Source organism: Zootermopsis nevadensis, unplaced genomic scaffold (assembly GCF_977971745.1).
Source record: "Zootermopsis nevadensis isolate Lab colony 2312 unplaced genomic scaffold, Znev_1.0 Znev_ptg000017l, whole genome shotgun sequence".
Classification (NCBI taxonomy): Eukaryota; Metazoa; Arthropoda; class Insecta; order Blattodea; family Termopsidae; genus Zootermopsis; species Zootermopsis nevadensis.
In genome coordinates, this window is record NW_028259149.1 from 11,607,302 (window position 1) to 11,619,512 (window position 12,211).

Below are 12,211 nucleotides of genomic sequence, written 5' to 3' on the forward strand. Positions count from 1 at the left end.
ACTGGTACTGTTAGCATGTTGCTGAGTTCACCGTTAATAATAACAAAGCAAACTTGTTATTGTGTTTATCAACAGCTGGCATGTTTCCTGAAAATGGAAGTAAAATACCAAGTGGGCTGTTTACCCCACCTGCTGAGCCATTCTTGCCCCCTGTGGATCCTTCAACACCCCAACTCTCCAGGATAAAAACATCTCCTGTACCTCAGGAACAGGATGATCTGGAGTTCAAGAGTTTCGATGAAACTGATGAGGCAGGGAGAGAAGACTCACCATCTCATGCAGTAAGTCACAATAATCACATTTGCTACATGGATTCACATGTAATCTGTTTTGTCATGGTACTGTAGAAGTCTCGTGTAATGAATGTGGCCTGTAATGAGGATCTTGTTTGAATGGGATTTTTTTTATTCACTGCTAATTTAATTATGCTTAGTGTAGCAATATTCTTTGATTTCAGTGAGAGTAGTTCAGAACTTCTAATGTAGTAAATGCTTGAAGCTTTCTGTCTTCTGGGTTGTTGCGCTGTGTAGTATGGTCGATGTTTACCAACGTTTCAGAGGTCATACTGCCTCCGTCATCAGGGCGATTCTTAGTATGAAGATTTCTGTCTTCTGGGTTGTTGCGCTGTGTAGTATGGTCGATGTTTACCAACGTTTCAGAGGTCATACTGCCTCCATCATCAGGGCTATTCTTAGTATGAAGATTTCCTTCTTCTGGGTTGTTGCGCCGTGTAATCTGGTCGATGTTTACCAACGTTTCAGAGGTCATACTGCCTCCATCATCAGGGCGATTCTTAGTATGAAGATTCTGTCTTCTGGCTTGTTGCGCTGTGTAGTCTGGTCGATGTTACCAACGTTTCGGAGGTCATACTGCCTGCATCATCAGGGCGGTGAGTACGAAGATTTCTGTCTTCTGGGTTGTTGTGCTGTGTAGTCTGGTCGATGTTAACCAACGTTTCAGAGGTCATACTGCCTCCGTCATCAGGGCGATTCTTAGTATGAAGATTTATGTCTTCTGGGTTGTTGCGCTGTGTAGTCTGGTCGATGTTAACCAACGTTTCAGAGGTCATACTGCCTCCATCATCAGAAATGATGGTAAACATTTACCAGACTACACAGCGCAACAACCCAGAAGACAGAAGTCTTCCTACTCACCGCTGTGAAAACCTCAAATCTTACGTAGTAATTGCTTGTCTTTCTCTTTTCTTTCTAAATCAGATGGCCAGTTCAACTGTGTCAGCCATGGACGCTCTTGAGGCTGAAGAACGTGCCCTGAAATTCCAGCTATTGAAGGTACATATAACTGAGATAAACTGATGATATGATTTATTATGTTGATTCGGTAGTCTTGAAAATTGTGTGTCATTGAATATGCTAACATGTGGATGATTATTACTAGATATGAGTTTAATTCACTTGCATTTATTTAAACTTTGCCGTATATAAGGTTTAAGTACATTTTTGGACTAGATATTAACCTGAGAGAAAATGTCTTAAATGTTTGGAATGATAACTTACATATGTTTTGCCTCGCACAGTATTTCATAAACCTCAATGATTTTGAGAAAGTTGCTAATATAACATATCCTATTAAATGTGCACAAATGAGTGTGTTCTACAACCTTCCACTATCATCCTGACATCTTCCAACACATAGTACTACAGACACCATGTATAATTGGTAAAGTTAAAAAATGTTCCTCTTGGAGAGATAACCCAGGGAGAATTGTGGCATTTTTTCCATTTTAAAATTTAGGCACACAGTTGGCCAGAAAACTTCTTTGGCTGATAACAGCTGCTGTTTCTCTTAAACAGCATGTTGTAAAAAATTGGCAAAGACAAAGAATGCTTCACTTGGAGAGACAGCCCCATGAATGTTATATTTTTTTTTTAATTTCCAAAATTAGGCACTGGTGTGTCCAAGAAACTTATACACTAGTGCATTACTTCCAATGGTACATTATAAAGAGAAATCATGAATACAAAAAATTATTCCATTTGGAGAGACAACTGCAGGAAACTTATAGACTTTTCTGGGAGGGGGGGGGGGGGTCAAAAAGTAGGTGCAGTAATGTCCAAATACTTATGTCACAGCATGTCATGGGAACAAATGGAGAGGACAATTGGTTATAGTGGTGTTCAAAATAATTTGATTGCAGTGTGTTGTAAAAAGAATTGTAAAACGGTCGTTGCTCATGGATGTATCTGTAATGATTTCTGAATTTCATAATGAATAACGTAGTCCAAATTTTGTTAATAAATAAATCCATTGCCCTGATGATAGAGGTAGTAAATTCCTCTGAAACACTGATCAGTGTCTACCAGACTACGCAGCAAAACATTCCAGAAGACAATCATCCTGTTATGTCCCCTCCTTTGTTTCAAATGTTTCAGTCTGTATGGTGAGGCTAGAAGAAAAGTTAAATATTGGATTTTTACTTTTACTCATAAAATAAATAATGCTGTTCTTGGAAATTCCAGCATGAACATTAAATCTGATTCATCATTTGTTTATTTTTAGGAACAGGAACAACTGGAATCTGTTACAGTTTCACCAGTACCTATAGTCTCAGCACCACCAACAATTGAAAGCCCAGTCATTACCACAGAGGTGATAGAGCTAGACACGAACAGTCGAGGAGGCGTATTGTCCCTCCACAACTTACAGTTTAGTCCCCCCATACTGTCACATGAAGAAAGTGCTGAAGATGTGAATAATGAACATCAGGTCCCACAGGCAACATACAGCACTGGCTCAGTTATTGACCTGCATCTGAATGTAGAAGACAATTTTCAGAATGAGACTGTAGCCCCAATCAAGCAAACACGGCGCATCAAGCATCAAGTTGGTCCAAAGATTCCCGCAACAACTCTGAGAGGAACGTACGTACCTCAAAAAACAAACATCGTGCGTTGTATATTAGAGTCCTATCATGTACCTTTAACCTTTTGAGACACAGCATGCATTGCATCATGACTTTGTGATCATTATATTGGGTTATATTCCTCAAAAATAAAGTCAGTGTACTCTAGAAGGATGACCCTACAACCCTCATAAATGCTCTTGTCAAAAGGCCCTCTTTGTTTTATATAAATTTTTATGCTGCCTCCCTCAACAACTAGCAGCTAAGACATGTAAGTGGGATTTACTGTCTTATTCTTGACTGTCCTCTGCAACTTTCAAATAAACATTGAGAACAATACTGTAAAGTGTTGCTGACTATGGTGATTTGTAGGAACATGACCTCTGTAGTTGAGAAGGGATTGCTGTGTGAATTTTGGACAGAACTCATAAAGCAAACTTTCCTATGTCACAAATCTGGCTAGGGAGGCCCTACCAGTAGCTCTTGGGGTCACTGAGGTACTCAAGCCCCACTACCACGACAAGGTGCAGGTATCATTAAGTGGGGCAACTTACAATATTTCATACCTTATTTGTTAGCATGTTTATAATTTAGCTCTGTGCCACATTTTATGTGCCTAGGTACAGTGGTTTGCTGGATATTACTGTCAAATTAGGTTGAAGAAAGTTCTTTAAACATGGGCAATTTTTTTTTATAACCACTTGCTTCAAGAGTAGTGTTCTAGAGTAAGCCCTAGTTTATATCAATTTACAGGCAGTTTCGTGACAGAACCCGCACGCAGCAGAACAGTGGTCTGTTTCCTGACACCTTACATCCTGTGGACAAGCCAAAAGAAGCCCTGCAGCAGTGCTTCATGTACCTTGACAACTCAGAATGGCTAGTATCTACCTAAAAATATTATTTCAAAAACATTAATGCTTTATATATCATATCCGAAGGAGGGAATAAGTGAGGGCTGTCTTGATTGTAACAAGTAAAGTGTTCCATCTGCTCATACAAATGTCTGAAAACAAAATACTCAAAAAGTATTTGGACCCAGGAAGACTAAATAATATGACAGGATAATATATGTTGAGGAATTTTTGTTATTTAAGCAGGTCACCTGGTATTGTTATGGCAGTGAAATCTAGATAATTAAAGTAACAGGTATATAGCTTGGATGGAGGAGACAAGAAATGCATATAGAATTTTGGAGGAGAAACCCTTTACAGAAATGGAAAGGAATTGGTAAATTAACATTAATATGAATATTAAGGAGATGATTAGGGTTTTAGGTTTGCTGTCTTCTGGGTTGTAGTACTGTGTAGTTTGGTAGAAGTTTAATCTTAGGGAGGTGAGTTAAGGAGGTAAGGAGATGGATCGAACTGGCCCAGGATCATATTCAGTGGAAGGCTGTGTTGTTAGCGGTGTTAAAATTTACAGTTGTACTACCAGAGTCTGTCATTAACTAGCTACTCTAAGTGTTAATTAATGCCAGTAAGTGTGTCAGTTGTTTAATGTGTTTTTATTTTGTTAATTTGGACAGTATTTCATTATCAAGTGACCATTACAGTGAAGTTCTGAGATGACATAAGCAGAGCATTATAATAATTATATATTTATGCTCTTCTAGGATTTTCAACTCAAATGTTATATGTACATGAAAACATTTAGGAAAGGGTTAATATATGCATACAAAACTAGCAACCCATGAATTTGTAATTAACGAAAATGTGAAGGATTGATCAAAAAATAGGTGTGAGTAGTAATAAATGAAGGTTATGGCAACCAAATAAGACAAGTGTTGTTTTCCAGGGAGGTGACATTGCAGGGCCTGAAGTTGTTGATGCGACTGATGCGCCACCACCCAGAAACTATCCACACTCAGCTTCATTCTGTTATTGTGGCTGTGGGGAAGCAAGTGCGTAACCTCCGCTCACAAGTAGCACGTGCTGCATGCCAGGCGAGTGGAGAGCTCTTCCTGTCACAGAAGAGGGCTCTGGAGACTGTAAGTGTCTCTTGATGGTCATTTTGACACGGTAAAATGAAAAGTGTATAAGTTGTACAGTTAATAGTGAGAATTATGCCATTTAAATAGTCACTGTGTTGCAAACTGAATATAATGAACAAACAGTAATCGTGTGACTTATATGGTGAAAAAACAAACAATGATGCATATGTTTGATGATGAATTACTCCTAACCTTTCTGTTCTCCAATTCATATTGATAGAGTAACTTCAGGATTCAGTTAATAGGCATTCTTTCCATATATTCTAGTCATTCTTTTATAGTTTTTTACTATTACATTGATGTCTGTTATATTCAGTTCTTCTGTAATACCATTGTCATATACATGGACCATAATTCTGATTCTTATGACCACTCTGAGGAAACACATTTCTGCTGACTTAATTCCTCTCATTTGTTGTTATTATCGTCATCACAGTCTTCTTCCCCCATTAATGAAGCATTCACATTCCTATAAAAGCATATACGAGGCGCGTCCTCAACGTAAGTTTCCCTGGGGCCGTTTACAGAAACAAAACACAATTTCATGGAAATATTTATTGCAACAGATACAGCAAGTGTCCAGCTATTTTTCAACATATTCGCCACCGGAATTGAGACATTGGTCATACCGTGGGACCAACTTTTGAATACCTGTGTCGTAGAAGTCTGCCGCCTGGGATTGGAACCACTGTGTGACAACCATCTCCGCCTCTCTGTCATTCTCAAAACGCTGACGCTGACCGGACAGGAATTTCTTGAGGTGTAGGAAAAGATGGAAATCACTGGGAGCGAGGTCCGGGCTGTAGGGTGAATGATTAAACACCTCCCAGCTGAACTCCTATCCTAGCGTTATCACTGACCGCACTTCACAGTCGGCGGGAGCTGGAATAAGAACCTCCATCTTCAACAGCTGCAACGATGCTACTGTGAGAACGCGGGAGGTGCCGTTAGTGCATGCGCCATGCTACGTTATTGCTCTATCACGTACGCACAGTCGCTTTGCGCAATATAAGGTTTGCTAGCTGTGGGACGAGTGGGAAACTTACTTTGAGGACGCGCCTGGTATATGTGTATAAATCTGTGGAATTCTTTCAACATTCTAACCTGCTGTTACAGACATCACTGTAAATTCAAGGAAATTGTATTATAAAAAAATATGGTTCAAAATGTAGTAGAAGACATGCATTATTTTGAAGAAAATTGAAAAAAAGAAACTCACACAGAAATGGTGTGCAGGTACTGTACTGTACTCTAAACCCATTGGCAAAGGAAAATGATGTCATTCTAGAAAGAAATAGAACAAATTTTATAAACCCAGAGTTTAACTGTGGTGTCGGACCCCGCATCCGGCATCCCAAAATCCAGAAGGGCCTAAAATCCGAAATTTTACTGCGGCATTTTCTTTTGCGGTGGTGCTTTACCATTCCTCGACTGCTTTGCATTTGAAGTCACCAACTCTCCGAAGCTAATTGGCTTGCGAAATCATGTGGCAGCAGAGCGCAGAAACGTCCAAAAATCGTCGGCCAGTTTAAGAGTAGTTTGCTTGTTTGTGGATGGTTTGGTATTGGACGACATAAGTTGTGGATTTTTAAGCAATTCGTAGATGATGAAGTTGATACCATCTCAGAGTGAAGAGGTATTTAATTTACTTATGTAAAACAAATTCGGAATTGTACATAAAACATACTGAAACAGAAATTTTTATTATTTCTGAAAACCATAGTGCCCAGGCTGTCCCAGAATGTAAGGAACACTAAAGATGCAAATCTAAATATTACCTATTTATACAGATGTTTGACCGGAAAACTGAAATGGAAGAGACCACTTTGGAGGTCTAGGTCTAGGTTGACTAATACTAAAATGGATGTCAGGGTGTAGTGGGCATATTGGTTTCATGTGGCACAGGGTAAGATCCAGTAGTGGACTCCTTTGAACACAGTATTGAATTTATTGGGTTTCAGAGAAGGCGGGAGGAAATTTCATGAACAACTGAGCGATCATCATCATCTTTTATGGAGCACCATACAGTTGGTTGGATGTTTTGTTGGTTGGTTAGCTAGCTAGTTAGTCAGTTTATGTTGTTGAATAATGAGTTTTTTAATTGCAAGTTTGACCCAAATATGTAATTATATACTTTCAGGATTTGGATGAGCTGGTCAGCTCCTTATTGCACAGAACTGCTGATACAAACAGGTTTCTGCGAGCAGACAGCAATGCTGCCCTAGATAAGATGATCGAGGTGATCAGCCCTTCAAGGGCTGTGGCTGTCATTACAGGAAAGGGCATAAGGTGAAGTGTAAAGAATACACAGCCCCTTTTAATGTTTACTTAAAGCTGCCATCATTATGGACACAACAGATCCACTACTTAGAACAGCATACTACTTGTCATGGAGTATTTCTTTCAAGGCATTATAAAATAAATTATGTAAATGATTATGTGGATATGAATAATGTTGTTCTTTTTGTCTGCCTTATTTGTTGCAAGTATTTATGGGACTGAGAATTATCTTAATAATATAAAAAGTAAAACATGTATTGGGAAATAATATGACAGCAGTTTCATAGATAAAATACATCAAAGATGAGAGCTGTGTGATCTGATTTTTGTTATGAGGCATGAACAGTAGTAAAGTTTGCAAAATAATGACTTTATTATTGCAGTTATGGAAAGGAAGTTCTATAAAGTTGTAATTATTATTGTCAATGTTTATATCATAGATATTCAGAACAGCTAGGACCATTAAGAATGCCAAAGGTGCAAAGATTACATGTAGAAATACTGTTTGCCTGCATCTTTCTAATCTTGTTAAATGTTATTACCTTTTAATGCATTAGACGTGGCAAAAGACTAATTCTTGTTTCCATGTGCCCAAATTTCTCTCATGAACAAACAATGAAATATTGCAGCCATCAGAATGCCATTGTACGAACTGCTAGTGCCCGACTGCTGGTGAGCTTGGTGAGCAAAATTGGTGTAGACAAAGTGATGTCACACTCTGGAGACATGAGAGACAAGATCCTCATTGCTGGCTCCAATCTGCTAACTGAAGGAAGTCTGGACACCAGGTATGTGCCCTGCACTTATGACAGCCACTGCCAGCACAAGGTGCTAAATATTATCTTAGCCACTTAGCTCCATGAAGTAGACTCCTTCCTGAGAATGTACAGTTACTCAGCTAGTCAATAAATTATCTGCCTTCTATGGGATCCAGACATTCATTATCATGTTTAAACAGTCTGAAACTAGACTCTGTCTTAAGCCAGCTAAATTCTATTTACATTTTGTTCCTTTAAGACCCAGTTTAATGTTTTCCCATCTGTACTGAGGTTTTCCAAATGGTCTCTTTCCTTCAGGTTTTATTTTAAAGAAGTGCATACATTTTCCAAGCTCATATGCATGATACATTTAATTGTAATTTCATTGTGAACTTACAGTAGATGGTAGTGGTATTGTAGTCCTACAATTAAAAAATAAAAAGGTATGTTTTCATTATATCATCATTCCATAATTTATAAATGGCTGCAAAATCAGAGTTGAGTATATTATTGAAAACAAGATGTGTGGTGGACTGTAATTTTACTAAGGGAGGGACAGATCTGAAAGACCAAGCTCTAGAACTGTGACTAGAAAAAACGGGCAGGGACTAAAATAATATGTGGAACTGTTCAAAATAATCTAGAATGTAGTAATAAGCAGTACATACATAATTTACAATGTATCACAGGAAATTATTCCTCACCTCACATTCAGACTTGTAAAGGCATGAATTTTGAACATGCATCATAGTTACCACAAGCCGCTGATACAGGCTAACCCTCTATAACTTGTCACACAGTAGCTCTACAAAGGCATTTAAGTGTGAAATTGTCACTCACTGGGAAGAAACCAAGGCCACAAAGGAAATATGTTATTTTTACTTTCTGACATTTTGGAATTTTACAAAGGGCCTGCTGAGCATAACTAGTGGCCATACACACATTGCATGGCTATACATCAAGTTGCATACAAGACACTGGTATTGTAACATCATTTGCAAGCAGAGCATGAGAAGTGACCCAGATGGTGCTAGTCACGGTAACCATCTAACTGCACTACCTTGCCATCTGTATAAGATGGCTGGCTGGCAAGATTTGAAACTAGTCAGATGTATGGATGAAGACTGATAAAAGTAAACAGAAGTTTTGACACAACGGTGCATTGAATAGAAAGATTGTTTTCATGTGCAAACATGGCAGTGAACTACATTCACAGAGCTGGCAGACATGAATCTTTGTCATGGCCATGTGCATCAGGCGCAGTGTCTTTACAAGGAGCAAGTTCCTGCTCACTTAAGTGTGAGTGTAAGAATGTTCACCAGTATTCACAAAGACCTTAGAGAAAGAGGTACTTTGTTCCTGCCACACACAACTGTGGGAGACAGAGCAGTGTGTGCTCTGGATTTGAAAGAAAGCATACTGGCCCATTTTGCTAACAATCCAGCAACAGGCTAGAGGAGGATCACTGCAGTATAAGACATCCAAGTTGATTGTGTAGCAAGGTCATCACAAGCAGTGCCTATATCCATATCACATGCAATAAATACATGGACCATGCCCTGATGTCTACCGACAATAAACCAACTTCTACCAATGGCTGCTGCAGCAATATGCCTTCAACCTTGGTTCTCTGATGTTTACGGATAAATCGTCATTCAATGAGACACCAGTTTTGATTCTCAACAAATATTTGAGCATTCATACTCAGGGACAGACTGATTGGCCCTCATAGTTTGCTGCAAAGGTTGATGGGGCTTTCTTATCTAAACTTCGTAGTCAACATTGAGCCAGAGTTGGAAGATGTCCCTTTGGGAAGAAGAGTGCAGATGTGGTTTATGCATGGTGGTGCTTTCTCTTCCTTATTTCACCATCAGAGTTAGAACTTCTTCACAATATCTATCCTGAATGAACAATCACATGGCCTCTGCATTTGCCTGATTTAAATCTGCTGGATTTTTTCTTGTGGTGATATTTGAAAAGTATAGTGTGTGCTGTCATTGATGTGGTGGGCCTAAAACAGTGAGCTGGGAGGTGGATGCCATGTCATTCAGATTACTCCAGGGATGTTTGAGGAGGAGCCATAGTCATTGCTTTGATGTGCTCAGTGCTCAGTGCTATGTGGAAGTTAATGGTCAACATTTCAAGCATTTTCTTTAACAGCATGATTGGTCTCATGTAGAAGAAAAATGAAATAATTACATATCTGAAAGTACTTTATTCAGTCTTGTGGCCTTAGCTTGAATACTAAGGATTTAGAGACCTATGTTTATATGAACTGATGTAATTTAATTTTGGCATAAAACCTACCAGTAAAATTTTTATGTCTATTGGGTATTGGTTGGGAAGCCTGAGGGGAAGAGACCACTGGGGAGACCTATACGTAGATGGGAGGATAATGTCAGGCGGGATCTGTGGGAGATAGGAGTTGAAGGAGACTTGATTTTGTTGGCCCAGGACAGGGTCCGGTGGAGGGCTTTGGTTAATTCAGTGATGAACCTTTGGGTTCGGTAAGCCATCTAGTTAGTTAGTTAGTTATTATTGAATCATCCTGTATAAAGCTAGGTGGCCACTGGGAAACAGGAGGTCATGAAATATGAACACCCAAGAGAGGTCCTTATAAGGATTGTGGACAGAGGAAGGCTGAGTGGAATTATGTGCCTTATCCTCAGAGACAGTCTTCTTTAGTACCTTCACAGTGAGAATTAGAGGAATCCATTAACCTGCTCATGGAGAAACCTTCCTCTCCTCTCATGTTGTTAGGATGGAGCTCATTCTCTTTCGTATTGATATGGTTCGTATGAATTTTTTGGCCAGGTTACCAGTATCCAGTAATTCAATCCAATGTCCTAGGTTTATACTGTGTTCTTATTTGGTCATAAAGAAGTGAATATATTGATGGTGCTCTTTGACCTGTAATTTCAGCATTCAATTTGTCCAGTCAGTGATTTTAATGTCAGGTTATCCTTGACGTATTAAGGCAAACAAGACTTGCCTTAATGGGTGACTTATTACAGTCTTTGATATGCTTGGACAGCACCCTGTTCTTGAATTTGATCATAATGACAGTGAGTAAGAAAGCTGCTGAAGTTGATGTACTCTGTATGCTGTATGTTATGTATGTACTGTGATGGATTTAGAGCCAGAGACTCTACCAGTTGCTTTTGCCATTCTGTCTGAAGGTGTTGCAGAGAAATTTAAATTCTTTGTGGAAACTGTCTAGGTTACAAATGACTTTGGTCCTGTACACCAAATTAGAAAGCACAGCCAACTATTTTGATGGCTGGTACTATGACCTGGTATTCAGGTAGTGATTGGTGTAGTTTGGCTTCCTGTATACTCTGACTCAGGAGCCATCTGTTTTATACATCAATTTCCAGGAAAGGGAGTTGACCCTCCAGCTAAAAGCTACATTCGATTTTGTGATATGTACTGTTGAGTAAAGGATTGTCCTTCGGAATATTCCTAAAGACATTTGGGTGAAGAGTCGGACAGCACCGAATTTGATGATGGTGTCTTTTACCTTGATCTACAGAGGGCCCAGTTTGTAGAATAGTTTCTCAGAATCTTTCACATAGTGTGGGTAGTTTCCCAGCAGACCTGCCAGATTCAGGGTAACCATATAAACAATATGAAAGAATAGTATCACAGGCCAGTGCTACTGGATCAAACAAAAGAAGAACATATATAAAAGAATTGTTAAAAAGTGCCTGTCATTAAATTGTACAGTATTATGATATTGAAAAACACAGAGTGGTTATGAACCAGTGTTAGTGTATTATATATTATTTGTAGGTGTTTTGCCAAGCAGCTGTTTCGAATGCTGTCCACTCATCCAACATTCAGCCCAGTACTGTCTGAAGTGATCCCTTCACATATACTGAGAAATATCAGCAAAACACTCCAGAGCTTGAAATAGGTTCCTTAGAAGTGCTAATGTAATTTTAGATATATTTGAATATTTTGAAATATTTAGTTCTGCGGTTATTTGCATTGCTTTATTACAAAAGAAAATGACACATTATGTAAATTTACAGTAATTATTCATTGGATGTAAATAAAGTTACTACTAAAAGTATTTTGTTTGTTTGCTTCCAACATGCAATAAGTTAGTTTTTATGTCTGTATTCCCATCGATTTTGCTGCAGGGAGAACACAGTACTACACTGTAACAAGTGATTAATTAAATTAATATCTGTTTTGTTTGCTGCAATTTTTACCACAAGAATGCCCATTCACACTATCATAATTCTCATTTCTTTTCTACATACAAATGCTTATGTAGCCACAACTATTGCATATTTACCCTATTTCATGTTCCCA

At 38.7% G+C, this 12,211-nt stretch overlaps 1 protein-coding gene across 2 annotated transcripts in view; it reads left to right on the forward strand.

Annotated features, from left to right (window-relative positions):
- The window catches only part of LOC110839469 (TOG array regulator of axonemal microtubules protein 1), a 51,276-nt gene extending 39,310 nt beyond the window's left edge, over window positions 1–11,966 (forward strand). Inside the window, exons 12-19 of one of the 2 annotated variants that reach the window (XM_087350432.1) lie at window positions 76–281; window positions 1,218–1,292; window positions 2,521–2,882; window positions 3,617–3,739; window positions 4,658–4,850; window positions 6,994–7,142; window positions 7,763–7,921; window positions 11,684–11,966. In XM_087350432.1, the coding sequence (XP_087206558.1) occupies window positions 76–281; window positions 1,218–1,292; window positions 2,521–2,882; window positions 3,617–3,739; window positions 4,658–4,850; window positions 6,994–7,142; window positions 7,763–7,921; window positions 11,684–11,807 (1,391 nt within the window). In that variant the 3' untranslated portion in view covers window positions 11,808–11,966. Of the gene's footprint in view, window positions 1–75; window positions 282–1,217; window positions 1,293–2,520; window positions 2,883–3,616; window positions 3,978–4,657; window positions 4,851–6,993; window positions 7,143–7,762; window positions 7,922–11,683 lie in introns of those variants that run through there. The other variant, XM_087350431.1, reaches the window with a different exon arrangement.
- The last annotated feature ends 245 nt before the right edge of the window (window positions 11,967–12,211 follow it).